Raw genomic sequence first — 12,051 nt, 5'->3', positions numbered from 1 at the left:
CTTATTGTATAAATGAAATATCCTAATAGTCTGTGCATGATGGATTGAAAAAGGCTTTACATGCTGGAAAGGCTGTTGAACAATACCGTTTCCACTTACAAAGCACTTTCCTTAAAAAGTTTCTCAGGGCAGCATCATATAAAAATAGTTATACTAAAGTTGTGAACCAGCTTCTGACAAATCAGGACTAACAAAAACTAAGGTATAAATAGAAGTGTTTTCATGGGTTTTCTCTTCTCTAGGGCACAGAATCTCAATCAGTGCTGGATTGTAAGAAACTACAATGCCCTTTTCCAGACACACAGGAAAACAAGGACCTTACAGACTAGTGGCACAGAATATAAATAGGTCTTCAAAACCATAAAAATTAGTCAAAACCATGACATTTGTATTTAAGAATGAGCCACACCATAACAGACAATTTTTAAACCAAATTCTTTATTTTATTTCAAACAAACTAGCATCTCCTGCTTTACAGAAAGGTTAAATATGTTATACTTTCATAATTATGGAATGAATTGTCTCCAGGCACTCAAGGATATGAGGATTATCTCAAAGTCTGCAGTGTATTAGAATTCCCAGAAAACAAATGTTGAGGAAAGAAAAATATTACATACTCTGTCATTTATATTTCGGCAGCAGACACTCTCAATGCAACTTACTGGTCATTTTCAAATTAATTTCTTTTGTGAAGTAGATTAGAATTATTTTTCTTAGAGCAGGTTTTGAAGCAGCTAAATGTAAATCTACTATTTGCTATTCCAGTGTTTGTGTAATCTTGATTTTACTCTGAGCCTGTTCTTTCTAGTGTTCTGTGCCAACCTTTTCTGAATGTACCAAACCCAATGTAGTTTAATCCACAATACCGAAGAAGGAAGGTCTGTTTCTGTAAGCTAAAAATAGTTCTTACTGCAGTTAACCTTGCAGCTGAACCAGTTCTACTATTGCTCTTTTAGTCACATTTGACCAGTCATGTCTGCACAGACAAGAAGCAAGGCTGAGCAGGGTATCTACATAATCAATGATGCATGACGCGGTTCTCAATGCAGCAGTTCCTCTGTTGAAAACATCCCCCTCACGAAACATTCACTTACCAGCAACTGAATTTATGATACCCTTTGGGTCTGTAATAGCTGGGCTTTGCAGATACTAACTGCTTCGGTCTATGCACGGGAAGTGAGGATTTCAGCAAAAGTTGACTGGCATCAAATCCTTCTGTATATTCTCCAATCACCCTGTAATCTTTTCTCTTGCAAAAAAATGCTAGGGGGCCTTTTCCATTCTGGATGGGAGTCTGCTGTTCTCTCCCTTTTCTGCTTTCACAGCCATTTGTCATTGTTCAGCCATGCTAAAAGGGAGATCCCCAGCCATCTCACAACCTCAGAGCATCATCCATGAGCAGAGAGCCACAATAACATTGCAGGGAGAACTTACACTCCATCTCACTGGCACACAGACTAAGACCTGGGTGACAGGTGGTTAGTCTTTTTTTCTTCCTATAACCAACAGTGCAGCAATTATCAAATAGAAAAACAGAAAGACAGTATTCTGCTCCATGCTGCTGCCAGGTAACATTTTATGTCATTTTACACCAGATATTATGAGTACTACTCATTAAAATATTTGGCTACTTCCATTTCCTAGTTATCACTGTAAAAGATGTTCTTCCTGCTAAAGCTACAGCAGAACAGATCTGCATGCTGAAATCCTACTCCTGTCTGTAACAACAGCACCAAAATAGCTTTAATAATCATACAGTGATTAGATTATGAACTCTGAGATGGGATGGAGACTTTGGTATTATGCATCAGACAAAAGACACTGGCAATGCTTAACTAGCAGTCACCTGCTCCTGCTCCTCCTGCCATTGTGGGAGCACTCTGGAAACCAGAAGGGAGACAAAGGCACAACAGAAATTGATAAAAACCTTCACCTGCCCCTGGTATGTTCAGGAATACAGATGTGTTGAAACAGGTGCTGCTACAGCTGCATGCAGGCATAACACTTTGCTTATTAACTTGTCATTTGCCAGGCCATGCTCTCCATTGTATCCTGATGGAAGACAACATTCAAACTCCAGGCCAAACAAGAGTTAAGCAAGGAGTTTTCTGACTGGAAACACCAATACAAACAGCCACTGTGGCAGGGCTGGGCAAGGAGAGGCCAGGCCTGGGGTAGGGCCCTTTTCCTGTACTCACCCCTGTTACTGTCCCTTGCAGTGCCCATGCTGCTCTTCCCTCTCAGCTGCTTTCAACATTAGAAACAAATTTCTGTGGAAGTGGCATTGTTTTGCCAGAATGATACTACATGCAGCTGATTTCAGGGCAAGTAATAGTTTAAGACTGAGAAACACTAGTATTCAAAATTGAAATATTACTTCCTAGTCTTAACTTCCGTTAGAAATTTTGCTGAGCTGTTTTGACAAAGTTTTTCCAGGCTCTTTGCTCTTGTCACATAACTCTTGGGGCCTATTTATTACAACAACAGAGGCAAAATCCCTCAGGGGAGGTAGTCCATATGCTGGGTCTGGAATCAAATAAGATAATACTAGTGTGTCTAGTTTAATGCCTTCACTGGTATAAATTACGATTAAAAAAAGGGACCTTAGGACCAGTTTTATGGTACCAACAAGAACTGGTATCAGTCTGGCCTTAGAAATCAAGCCACTTTTAGGGGAGGAGGGGGAAAGAACATCATGGACTGAAATAAGCAAATCAAGTTAAACACAACCATCAATCAAGTTAAATTTTGCCAGTTGCTGGGGATACTTCATAGCATTGAACATTACTAAACAGCAGTTATTGTTAAAAAGCACCTGGGAGGCAAACAGCTCTTACTCCCTGCTGACCAGAGCACAACCAGCAGTATCTGGGCAAAGGGGTCAGAGCGAGCTGGGGTATTGCTGATGCCCCTGTGGGACAGATGTATCCATGCCTTCCATAGGGCAGGCAGGGTATGGCTTGGGAGCAATGTCACTATCCTCATCCTCCATGGTCAAACTTAGCACAGGTGGCAAAGCTTGCCCCAGGAATAAGAGTGATTTATGTGATAGCCATGATAGGTTTTAATGACAATTGGACCTTTTTAATAAACTACAGCTAAGTTCTGGAAGTGTCAAAACATATCCCTCTGCAACTAGGAATTTACAGACACCACAAGCCACATGGCTTATTTTTTCCCCTTTTATCTACCCCTTCTACCAGTGACCTTTATAAAAAACAGAAGTTAAATAAGAGAAAAATAGCTTTAATGAAACATCCAGGTTGAGAAATCAAAATCAGGCACTCCAGCAACAGGAAGTTTCAAAAGCACTGTTTATAACAGCATCTTGCTGAACTGTGGCATGCTTGCTTTGTTTTTTCTTTAAGCCATATTATAGTGTGCACCTTGACTCAGCAGCTGGACACAAAAAATTTCCTAGGCATAGAAAAGTGTATTGAACTCAACCCTGAACGATTTCCTGACCACTGCAATTAGTGCTACAACTTATGTCATTCTGGTAAAGGCATCTGAATTGTTTCCCCGTGCAAATACATTTAAGCTTGTTTGTTATTTTATTCCAGGGCGCTGGAGACAGTTTTGTTGGAGCACTGGCCTTCTACCTGGCCTACTATCCCAAGTTATCCATGGAGGAAATGATCAGGAAGTCTAACTGTGTCGCATCAGTGAGCATCCAGGCACTGGGGACACAATCTTCATATCCTTACAGGAAGGACTTGCCTCAGGACCTTTTCTAATTGAATATCTAGCTTGCTGTACTGATTTTATCTCATACCAGACAGCATTATTCTCCTGACTGCACTGAAGTTCTCTGTTGACTAGAAAGGCCAGGAGTCTCTTTGCTTCTTATTTCAGGAATCCTATGTGTTCCTGTTCTACAGCAGATGGGATGGGGGTGGTGGGTCTTTCAAACACAGCACAGCAGGTCTCTCTGGCCCCACACAATCCTGTGCCTGTCCCACAGTGTGCTCTACTGAATTACATTAAGTTTACAGCAAAACACCTGGAGGGTATTGGGCTCCAGACAGTATTTTTACTTGATATTATCGGAACTTATGATGTGAAGTGGCAGCACATGAAGCACAGCATTAGCTTTGAGACTGCAACTTCAGTGCTCAAACACCAGGGCTAGTGTCTGGGTCACAACAAAGTCCCCTGTATCGAGCCTGGACCTGCCTGTGCCCATGTGCCACAGGTGTGCTCTGCACTTAGTGCTTCCCTACACTCAGGAAGGTCCCTCCAACTCCAAATAGGACAGGACTGCTACTGAGGTAGACTTTGAAAAAATGCTTCTAGCCACATTGCTATAAACACAGGCAGGCTAATTAAGGGAAGAAATCTTACAAGAACATGAGAGAACTACCTTGTCTGTTTTCTGCATGTTTGACAAAAACCCAGGAATGAAAAAACCATCCTACTAACCTGGCTGAAAATAATACAGGCCTTTAACCATAGTAATAGCTTATCCAAAAACTCATCTAGGTTCCCCATTCCTTCTTTCCTCAGCTGGTGCAACATTACCCCTCCCAAGTAATGACAGCAACTGGTGGTCACTACTGTCGCATCTGTGGCTGGTAGGTTAGAAAAACTTGCAATCCTGCCATTGAATTCCTGCTGTGGAAAATGTTAATTTTTATTGCTTTATAAAACAATAGTTCCTTTGAAGATTACAGCCTCTTTCACAATAGAAAACATAGACAATGGGATTTGCTATTTAATTTTTTTTTTTAATTGAGCAGTGTAAAAATAACTCAAAAGATAAATAAATGTTACTGTGATGATCTATGTCCAGACATTAGGAATTTTTTCTCTCTACATTGTTTTATTCACAATGGCCTTCAAATCACAGGAGACGGTGATCCCAGTTCATTTCCTCTCTTTTCAGCCTGTGTTCTGGATTTCTGAATCACTGTTCACCCCATCATCCCCCCAGACCATCCTCTTCTCATGTATAAATCAAGTCCAGACATTGTTCACACAGAACGGATTTTTCTCTTCTCTGTGAAGAGGACACGCTGTTTTGCTACAGGGGAAAAAAAAGAGAAAAAAGAATCCGCTAAGAAGACTGAAGTGTTAAAATTCAATTCAACCAGCCCACGTTCCTTTTCTCCCGGCTGCCTTCACTGCTTAAATGAGTGTGGAGCAACTGAATGGCAGAGCACTGCTGTTAACCAACTCTTGAAGGAGTTTAGTGGTGCTTTCACTTTACCACATGTAATTTTTAGTTCCTAAGATGTCCACTTTACCTCTGTGAGAATAAGTATCAGGATGCAAGTGACTGAAAACACTTAACAGCTGCTCTGTGTGACTATTCTGAGTCACAGCTGTTCAATGTAGGGACAAAAATAGGTTCTTTCAGCTTTCTACTACTCTTCAACTCCAGAGCCCAAGCAACTATGGATGATGTGTTGGATCCAGTTGGCCTCACACACTGACTGAGAAGTTAACCAGTTGTCCTGTGGAACTCTCAATGAGGCACAAACTGGTCGTGACCACAATGCCTGATGCAGGTGGTTCTAAAAAAAACCCTGCAGGGGCAGGTTAAGCATAGTCAATACATTAATAAAAACAAGAAATTACAAAATAAATCTAAGCAAAGCTTTACAATGCCATCTGAAAATCAACACTGTTTGCTTAGTCTCAATATATGAATTCCTTTGAAAGCTAGGCAAGAGCAATCCACACAACAAAATCTCTTCTTCCACAAAAATGTTTTGTTTTAAAAAATACTTCAGATAGTACAGATTCTGTTGCTGCAGCTGGGAGGTAGTGAAACTTGGGCAATCCTGCCACTACTTCATTAAAAAGCTTCATTCTGTGGACATCCTAGCTTTCTGAGAAGTACAAAACATAAGGTGAAAACACATGCCAAGTGAAAATGCTTCCTAACATATTCCTGATGTGATTTTTCTAGACTCAGATTTACTTCCCTTCACACATGCAACACTTTCTCACATCAATTTCTCACTTGTGTTCTACTACAGGCTACAAAGATCAAAGCTTTCTTCAGCAACCTACTACATGTTCTATCTGAGTTCTCTTTCTTCACTTCCCCTAAAAGTTGCAAAGCTTCTGGAGGATCACTCTGCACAATGTTTCAATGCAATAATTTATTTTTCTTATTCAAGACTATAATCACAGAGATCTACGATTCCCCTTCTGTGTGGAATTCAAAAGAAAAGCCACAACCTCTGTCACCTTTGATAATAGCATATTGCTTCTCTGGTGGTTTCTCTCACCTCTCAAAGCTCCTGTACTGTTAGCTCTGAGAATGAAAAGATAGTCCTCTAAGAAGAACATAATATTTTAAGAAAAATTAAGCTTAAATCATGTAACTACTGACCATGCATTACCTACTTAGAGCTGCTTAATAAATTTCTTGTATTTTATAACTTTACATAAGCCTTTTTTGCATTAGCTACACCATGTTATTTCTAATATGGCTTGGCTTAAATTCCAAGTTTACCCAGATTAAACTTTTTAACGTTAAATTCAGCTTTTTAATGCTTAGAGAAAGTTGAACCTTTAATCACCTTTCAAAAAGCTTGGTGAGCAAAAGGCAGTTTGGCAGATGCTATAACCTGTCCAACAAATCAGATTCTTAAACTGAGAAAATCTGCAAGGACCAGGGGAAAAGAAAAGAATTCACTAATTGCCATCTGGAGAGTGATACCATTTGTGGAACAGAAAGAATTTGTGCCTATTTCTTTAGAAGAAAAAGTCCATTTTGTAAGAGGTGGTTAAAATTTCTGGTCTAGAGCTCCCATGACAGCTTAACAGAACACTTCTTTTGATGCATACTTTGTGCCTGCCTGTTGGAGGTAGCACAGTCTGGCAAACCACACAAAGAAACAGAATGAAAGAACTCCTGTGTCACTTGACTTCGCCAGTGACATGTGGCATGGCTGTCATCAAAGTCTCTGATGTGTCAGGCAAGTCATTACTTTGTTTCACTGCCACAATCTGTAAAATGAGGGTAACATTTACTTCCCACTGGAATGTCATGAAGAACAGCAACCATACAGTCATTTGAGTATGAATAATGTTATGACATATTCTGCTTAGATGGTAAAAATCTTGTTGCGTTCAAATCTTTTCCCCCACAGAGGCAGAGAAGTTCACACAAAGCATGCTGACTTCTTCCCTGAGCTCTTACCAATGGGATCGTATCTCAGTAAGACCAGCTTTTCCTGCAGTCGGAGTCTCCTGATGTTAAAGCAGTAGCCTGTCTCCGCAGCGCTCTTCATCCTCACCAGAATGTATCTAAAGTCACAAGGGATGTCTCTGTGTCAGTGCACAGGCACTCAGTGATGGCCCACCACATCTGCCAGGGTATGGGCCAATGGAAAAGCTTTCAGCACACTCAGTTTGGCACAATCACATAAGACACTTCACTCCAACATCAGGGATGGGAGTATCAAAACTACATATGCTTAACTTTTAACACAAATGCCAAACCATAAGCTTCAGCATCAAGTTTAAGTAAATAATTCCTCAACAGGATACAAGCCTAGCGAGTAGTTCCTCCAAAAAACAGTGAGGCGGGAGGAATAAAACAGGAGAGAAAAAAAGAAATTAGGAAAATCAGCATGGCTTAAAAGCTACGGGCAAGGGAGGAAGGATGATGGTCGTTAAAGATGCTCAGGCTGTAGATAACACTTTATCACAGACTATCACTTCCTCATGCAGAGAGGAAGCTAAACAGATAGGCTGGCACAAGAGGCATGCAAAAGGAGAAGCAAAACCCCTTGGCAGCATCCACCCTGCTAGAGATACAGAGCTTGATATTAATCCAGCCACGAGAACCTCCTTCCCTACTGGAGGGCTCTCAGTTTGCAGGGCAGGTTGGCAGCAATTGCGATGTCCAGGGAGCAGGAGACCGAGGAAGCTGCTCTACACCCCCAGTCTGGAAAACGCCAAAATCCAAGCAACCTCCCAGAGGGCATCTTCTTTAGAATCAAAAGAAAAAAAAGCCCTTTAACCAGCCTGTAAATTACATCTTTCTCTTCCATTTCAATGAAGACATGGATACATCTCTGCATGTGGGCATTCAGTTCACTTTCCATTTTCCTGTATTTTCCTGTTTCTAACACAAAATGGTCAAAATTAACTTGTTCTTCCTCACTTGTACAGCTCTGACCAGTGTACTTCCTTAAGCTCTTCCTTTTCAGCTTTGCAATCTCATTTACTAATGAATTCAAAATAAAGAGAAAGACACTGGATTCCTGAAGACAGACAATTGGCCGAGTATATTATTTGGATTAGCCCTGGTTGTTGTCCTCTCCTGTACACTACTGCAGGTGTCCTGTGGAACTTCAGTAACCACAAAGACTCCTTTCCCTATATCTCACTTCCTCAAAGCCTCTCTGCAGTTTCCCCTTTCTGGGGGAATCAATGTCATCAGTGTAACCAAGCCTTGAAATTCTTGTGCACCACACATTTGAGGCCAAGCCCATTCCAAATTTGCTCAAAAAATTAGTCCCCTGTGAAGAACTGTAACTGAATGAGCAGAGGCAGAAAACAACACTATAAAGCTGTCAGGGCACAGGAAGAAATCCAAGGGAGTGGAGAATGATAAATAATATAAGAACATATTCCTGGAGTGCATATGGGACTGTAAAAAAACAGAAAGAAACATTTGGATAAAAAATAAAAGGGGGTGTGTAACAGAAATCCCTACATTAACATTAGTAACACCATTTTAAAGCTACTTTTTCATCTTGCAGAAACCTCTTGGTTTGCTATGTTTGTTTTTATAAACAGATAACAGTAGAACAATGAGATGTCAAACTGTCAGGCACATACTTGGGAAGTGGTTTCTCAATTTAAAAGCCTGACAATTGTACAGAAATTCTGTAACAGAAGAATCTGCTCAAATGTGGCAAGTGGTTGGTACTGGCTCCTGCTGGGGGCAGATTCTTAAAAAAACAAAAATAAAGAAAATGTACCAAAGGCCATAAATCCCAGGCCTGTGTGGTACCAAGTATAATACACTTACACAGAATGCAACTTCTGGGAATGGGAAGACAAGAATGTGTTCACATAAATGTACCAGTTTAGCCTCTTGGATTTCTCTGGCTAATTTTCTTACAAACAGCATTTTGGATCCAAGTCAGTTTCTCCACATGATCTTGTTTCCTTGTGCCCACATTGTAAGATTACTGGTGTGCTCAAAGTACATATTCCTTCCTTTCCAACCGTTAAAACATTATCAGCTTTCTTTACAGGTCAGAGGACTGTGATTAATTTTCTTCCAGAGCCCACTGACATCTCTGCTGAGCTGGATTACACAGCAAACTAAGATGCCCAGAGCACTGACTGGACCTTGTCCATTCCTCACATATAAACTCAGGAATATGCTAAGCCTAGGAAGTGTTCTGCACTCTGACTATGGGAAAGCTTCACGGCACCTGCCCAATGTCCACACCACAGAAAACAAAGACCCATGCTGTACCTTAATTTACTCTCCTCAGCTAAAAAAGTATGACAGGTGAACAACAGGAAAAACACCTGGGTAATTTACAGCCTCTCTTCAATCACAGAGCACAGAGGTGTGCTTCCCCCTGCGCAGGGCACATTGGAGATTACTGCTAAACTCAATGAGACAGCCCATAGGACAAAACCTGCTTTTGCTGCAAGTTTAGAACCCATGGGAGAGTTTCACACCATTCTGTACTTACCTGTGAGAAGACACACATACAGAATGCCTGAGAGGAAGCAGCTAGACTCAAGGATTGCAATTCTCTCAGGTATATTAAAAAATCTAGAGAAGCTTAACATTTTGCAAAGATACAACATACCAGTAATCAAAAACAGGTGAGGAAAACCATCACTTACTTAGATTTGCTCTTGGCCACTGTTGTTTTTTTGCAGCATGAAGAAGAGAAAAACAGAAAAAAAAGTTACCATCTTGTTTCCTTTATATGCAACATATAAAGAATAAGTATTTTCCATGGCCTGACTTTGCTAAAGCCCCAGAGGGATAGTGCAAAGAGATTTACTGTCATGATAAAGCACCACTCACTCTTCCACGTGCTGTCAGTTCCCTGCTATTTCTGCCATCATGTCACCTTTATAAGTGTCTGTGCAAATGCAGTGCCCAGCACGACACACTGCACTTGCTGCATCCTCCAGATGTTCTCAATAAGTTTTCAGCTTCAGCACCAAGTATGAATTCTCTGGTTAATGTGAAGTTAAGACAGATGTGAGGAACACTGGTGGTGGAAACTGCAGTCCCAGTCTCCCAGACTTGTTTCCACTCACTCCGGCTTCAGTTCCTTCTATGGTGCCAACCCAAGGGTTTGTACGGCCACAGGTGCAGAGCAGGGAGCCCTTCTCAGCTGAGCCCGACCTTCCCATGACCCTGGTTTTGGGTTCGCTGATCTAACCCACAGCATAACGCGAAACAGGCTGAATTATTTTTTCTGTCACCTCACTGAATCTAAAGTAATCATAAATCTGGAGCACAAATTCAAACCCCCATTAAAATGGAAAAAAAACCCCAAAACAAGACAAAACAATCTCATCTATATTTTGTCTGTGTAAGTCTTGCTTAGGTCACCCTACGCTTCCTCCGGGGCACGCCGGGAGGCCCCGCGGCCGAAGGCGGGGAATGGCCGGGAAGGGCCGGGAAGGTTGTGGCGGTGGCGGTGGCGGTGGCAGCGACACCGACGACGACGACGACACCGACACCACCGCCACCGCCACCGCCACCGCCACCGCCGCCGCCGCCGCCGCCGCCGCTGCAGCGCGCGCCCACCCCCACAGCGCCCTCAGCCTCCCGGTCCCGCCACGCCCGCGCCACTCACGGGCCGCCGCCGTCAGGAACATCGCGCCGGGCCCGCAGCCGCCCCGCCCCTTCCGCCGCCACAACCGCGTCCGGGGCGCGGGGCATGGCCGGCAGGGCCCCACCGCCGGGGGGCGGGGCCGGCGGTGCCCCCCCGCCCGCGCGCTAGCGCGGATGCCCTTCTGGCGGCCAGGAGCGCCAGTGGTATCCTGGGCTGCATCCAGTACAGCCTGTGGCCAACAGGTCGAGGGAAGTGGTCCTGCCCCTCCTGAGGCCACATATGGAATGCGGTGTCCAGTTCTGGGCTCCTCAGTACAAGAGAGACACGGAGCCGTTGGACAGTACCTAGTGGAGGAAAACAGATTATTAAGGGACTGGAGCATCTCTCTTATGAATAAAGGCTGTGGGAGCTGGGCCTATTTAATCTAGAGAAGAGAAAAGTGAGAGGGGATCTCACTAGTGCATATAAATATCTCAAAGGCAGGTGCCAAGAGGATGGTGCCCAGCGACAGGACAAGGTACAGTGGTCATGAACTAAAACAAAAGAAGTTCTATTTCAACATGAGGAAGAATTTCTTTACAGTGAGTGTCAGAGGACTGGAACAGGCTGCCCAGGGATGTTGTGGAGTCCCTCTCTCTGGAGACAGTCAAAATCTACTTGAACATGGGATGTATTCCTGAGTGATCTGCACTAGGTGGTCCTGCCTTGGCAAGGTGTTGACCTCCAGAGGTCCCTTCAAACCCTGACAGTTCCATGATTCCGTGATCTCCCCATGCAGGCCTATCCCAGCAGCTGCAGGCAGCCTGTCCGTGTGTCTGGCAGTGGCTGATGGCAGCAGGACCAGTGCAGAGGGGGACATGCCTGGCCGTGATGGCCCCACAGTCTGTGCCCTCTGGCTGGCATCACATTCAGGTTCTGTCCCACTGCATGGAATCATACAGCAGTTTGGGTCAGAAGGGACCTTAAAGATCATCTCATCTCAACTCCCTCCTGTGGGCAGGGTCACCTCCCACTAGACCAGGTTGCTCAGAGCCCCACCGAACCTGCACATGGCTGTATCATATTGCGCTTCTTATCAACTAAGACCCCAAGTCCTCCTCAGGACAACTCTCAATTTATTCTCTCATACTTCAGTGCATTTTAGGGATTGGAATAGGTTGCCCAGGGAGATGATGGAGTCACCATCCTTAGAGGTGTTTAGGAGGTGTCTGGATGTGGTCTAGGGAGATAATTTAGTAATTTAGGGGTTGCAGTGATAGTGCTT

At 43.3% G+C, this 12,051-nt stretch overlaps 2 protein-coding genes across 2 annotated transcripts in view; one reads left to right on the top strand and one right to left on the bottom strand.

The window, feature by feature from the left end:
- RBKS (ribokinase) overlaps positions 1-4,582 on the top strand; it is a 71,167-nt gene extending 66,585 nt beyond the window's left edge. The window contains exon 8 of the mRNA XM_014261372.2: positions 3,564-4,582. Within this exon, the coding sequence (XP_014116847.1) occupies positions 3,564-3,737 (174 nt within the window). The 3' untranslated portion in view covers positions 3,738-4,582. The remainder of the gene's footprint in view (positions 1-3,563) is intronic.
- A 124-nt stretch (positions 4,583-4,706) lies between these two features.
- On the bottom strand, positions 4,707-10,862 carry MRPL33 (mitochondrial ribosomal protein L33). Its single transcript, XM_005532805.3, has 4 exons — positions 10,809-10,862; positions 9,838-9,856; positions 7,157-7,263; positions 4,707-5,023 (listed from the first exon to the last, which is right to left on the bottom strand). The coding sequence occupies exons 1-4, from the start codon at positions 10,828-10,830 to the stop codon at positions 4,974-4,976; spliced, it is 198 nt and encodes a 65-aa protein (XP_005532862.1). The 5' UTR covers positions 10,831-10,862; the 3' UTR covers positions 4,707-4,973.
- Positions 10,863-12,051: the final 1,189 nt, after the last annotated feature.

Source organism: Pseudopodoces humilis, chromosome 3 (assembly GCF_049639895.1).
Source record: "Pseudopodoces humilis isolate 2021_Gansu_Grassland_sample_001 chromosome 3, ASM4963989v1, whole genome shotgun sequence".
Taxonomy (NCBI): Eukaryota; Metazoa; Chordata; class Aves; order Passeriformes; family Paridae; genus Pseudopodoces; species Pseudopodoces humilis.
Note: the sequence above shows the minus strand (reverse complement) of the source record. Positions and strands in the feature narration are given on the sequence as shown.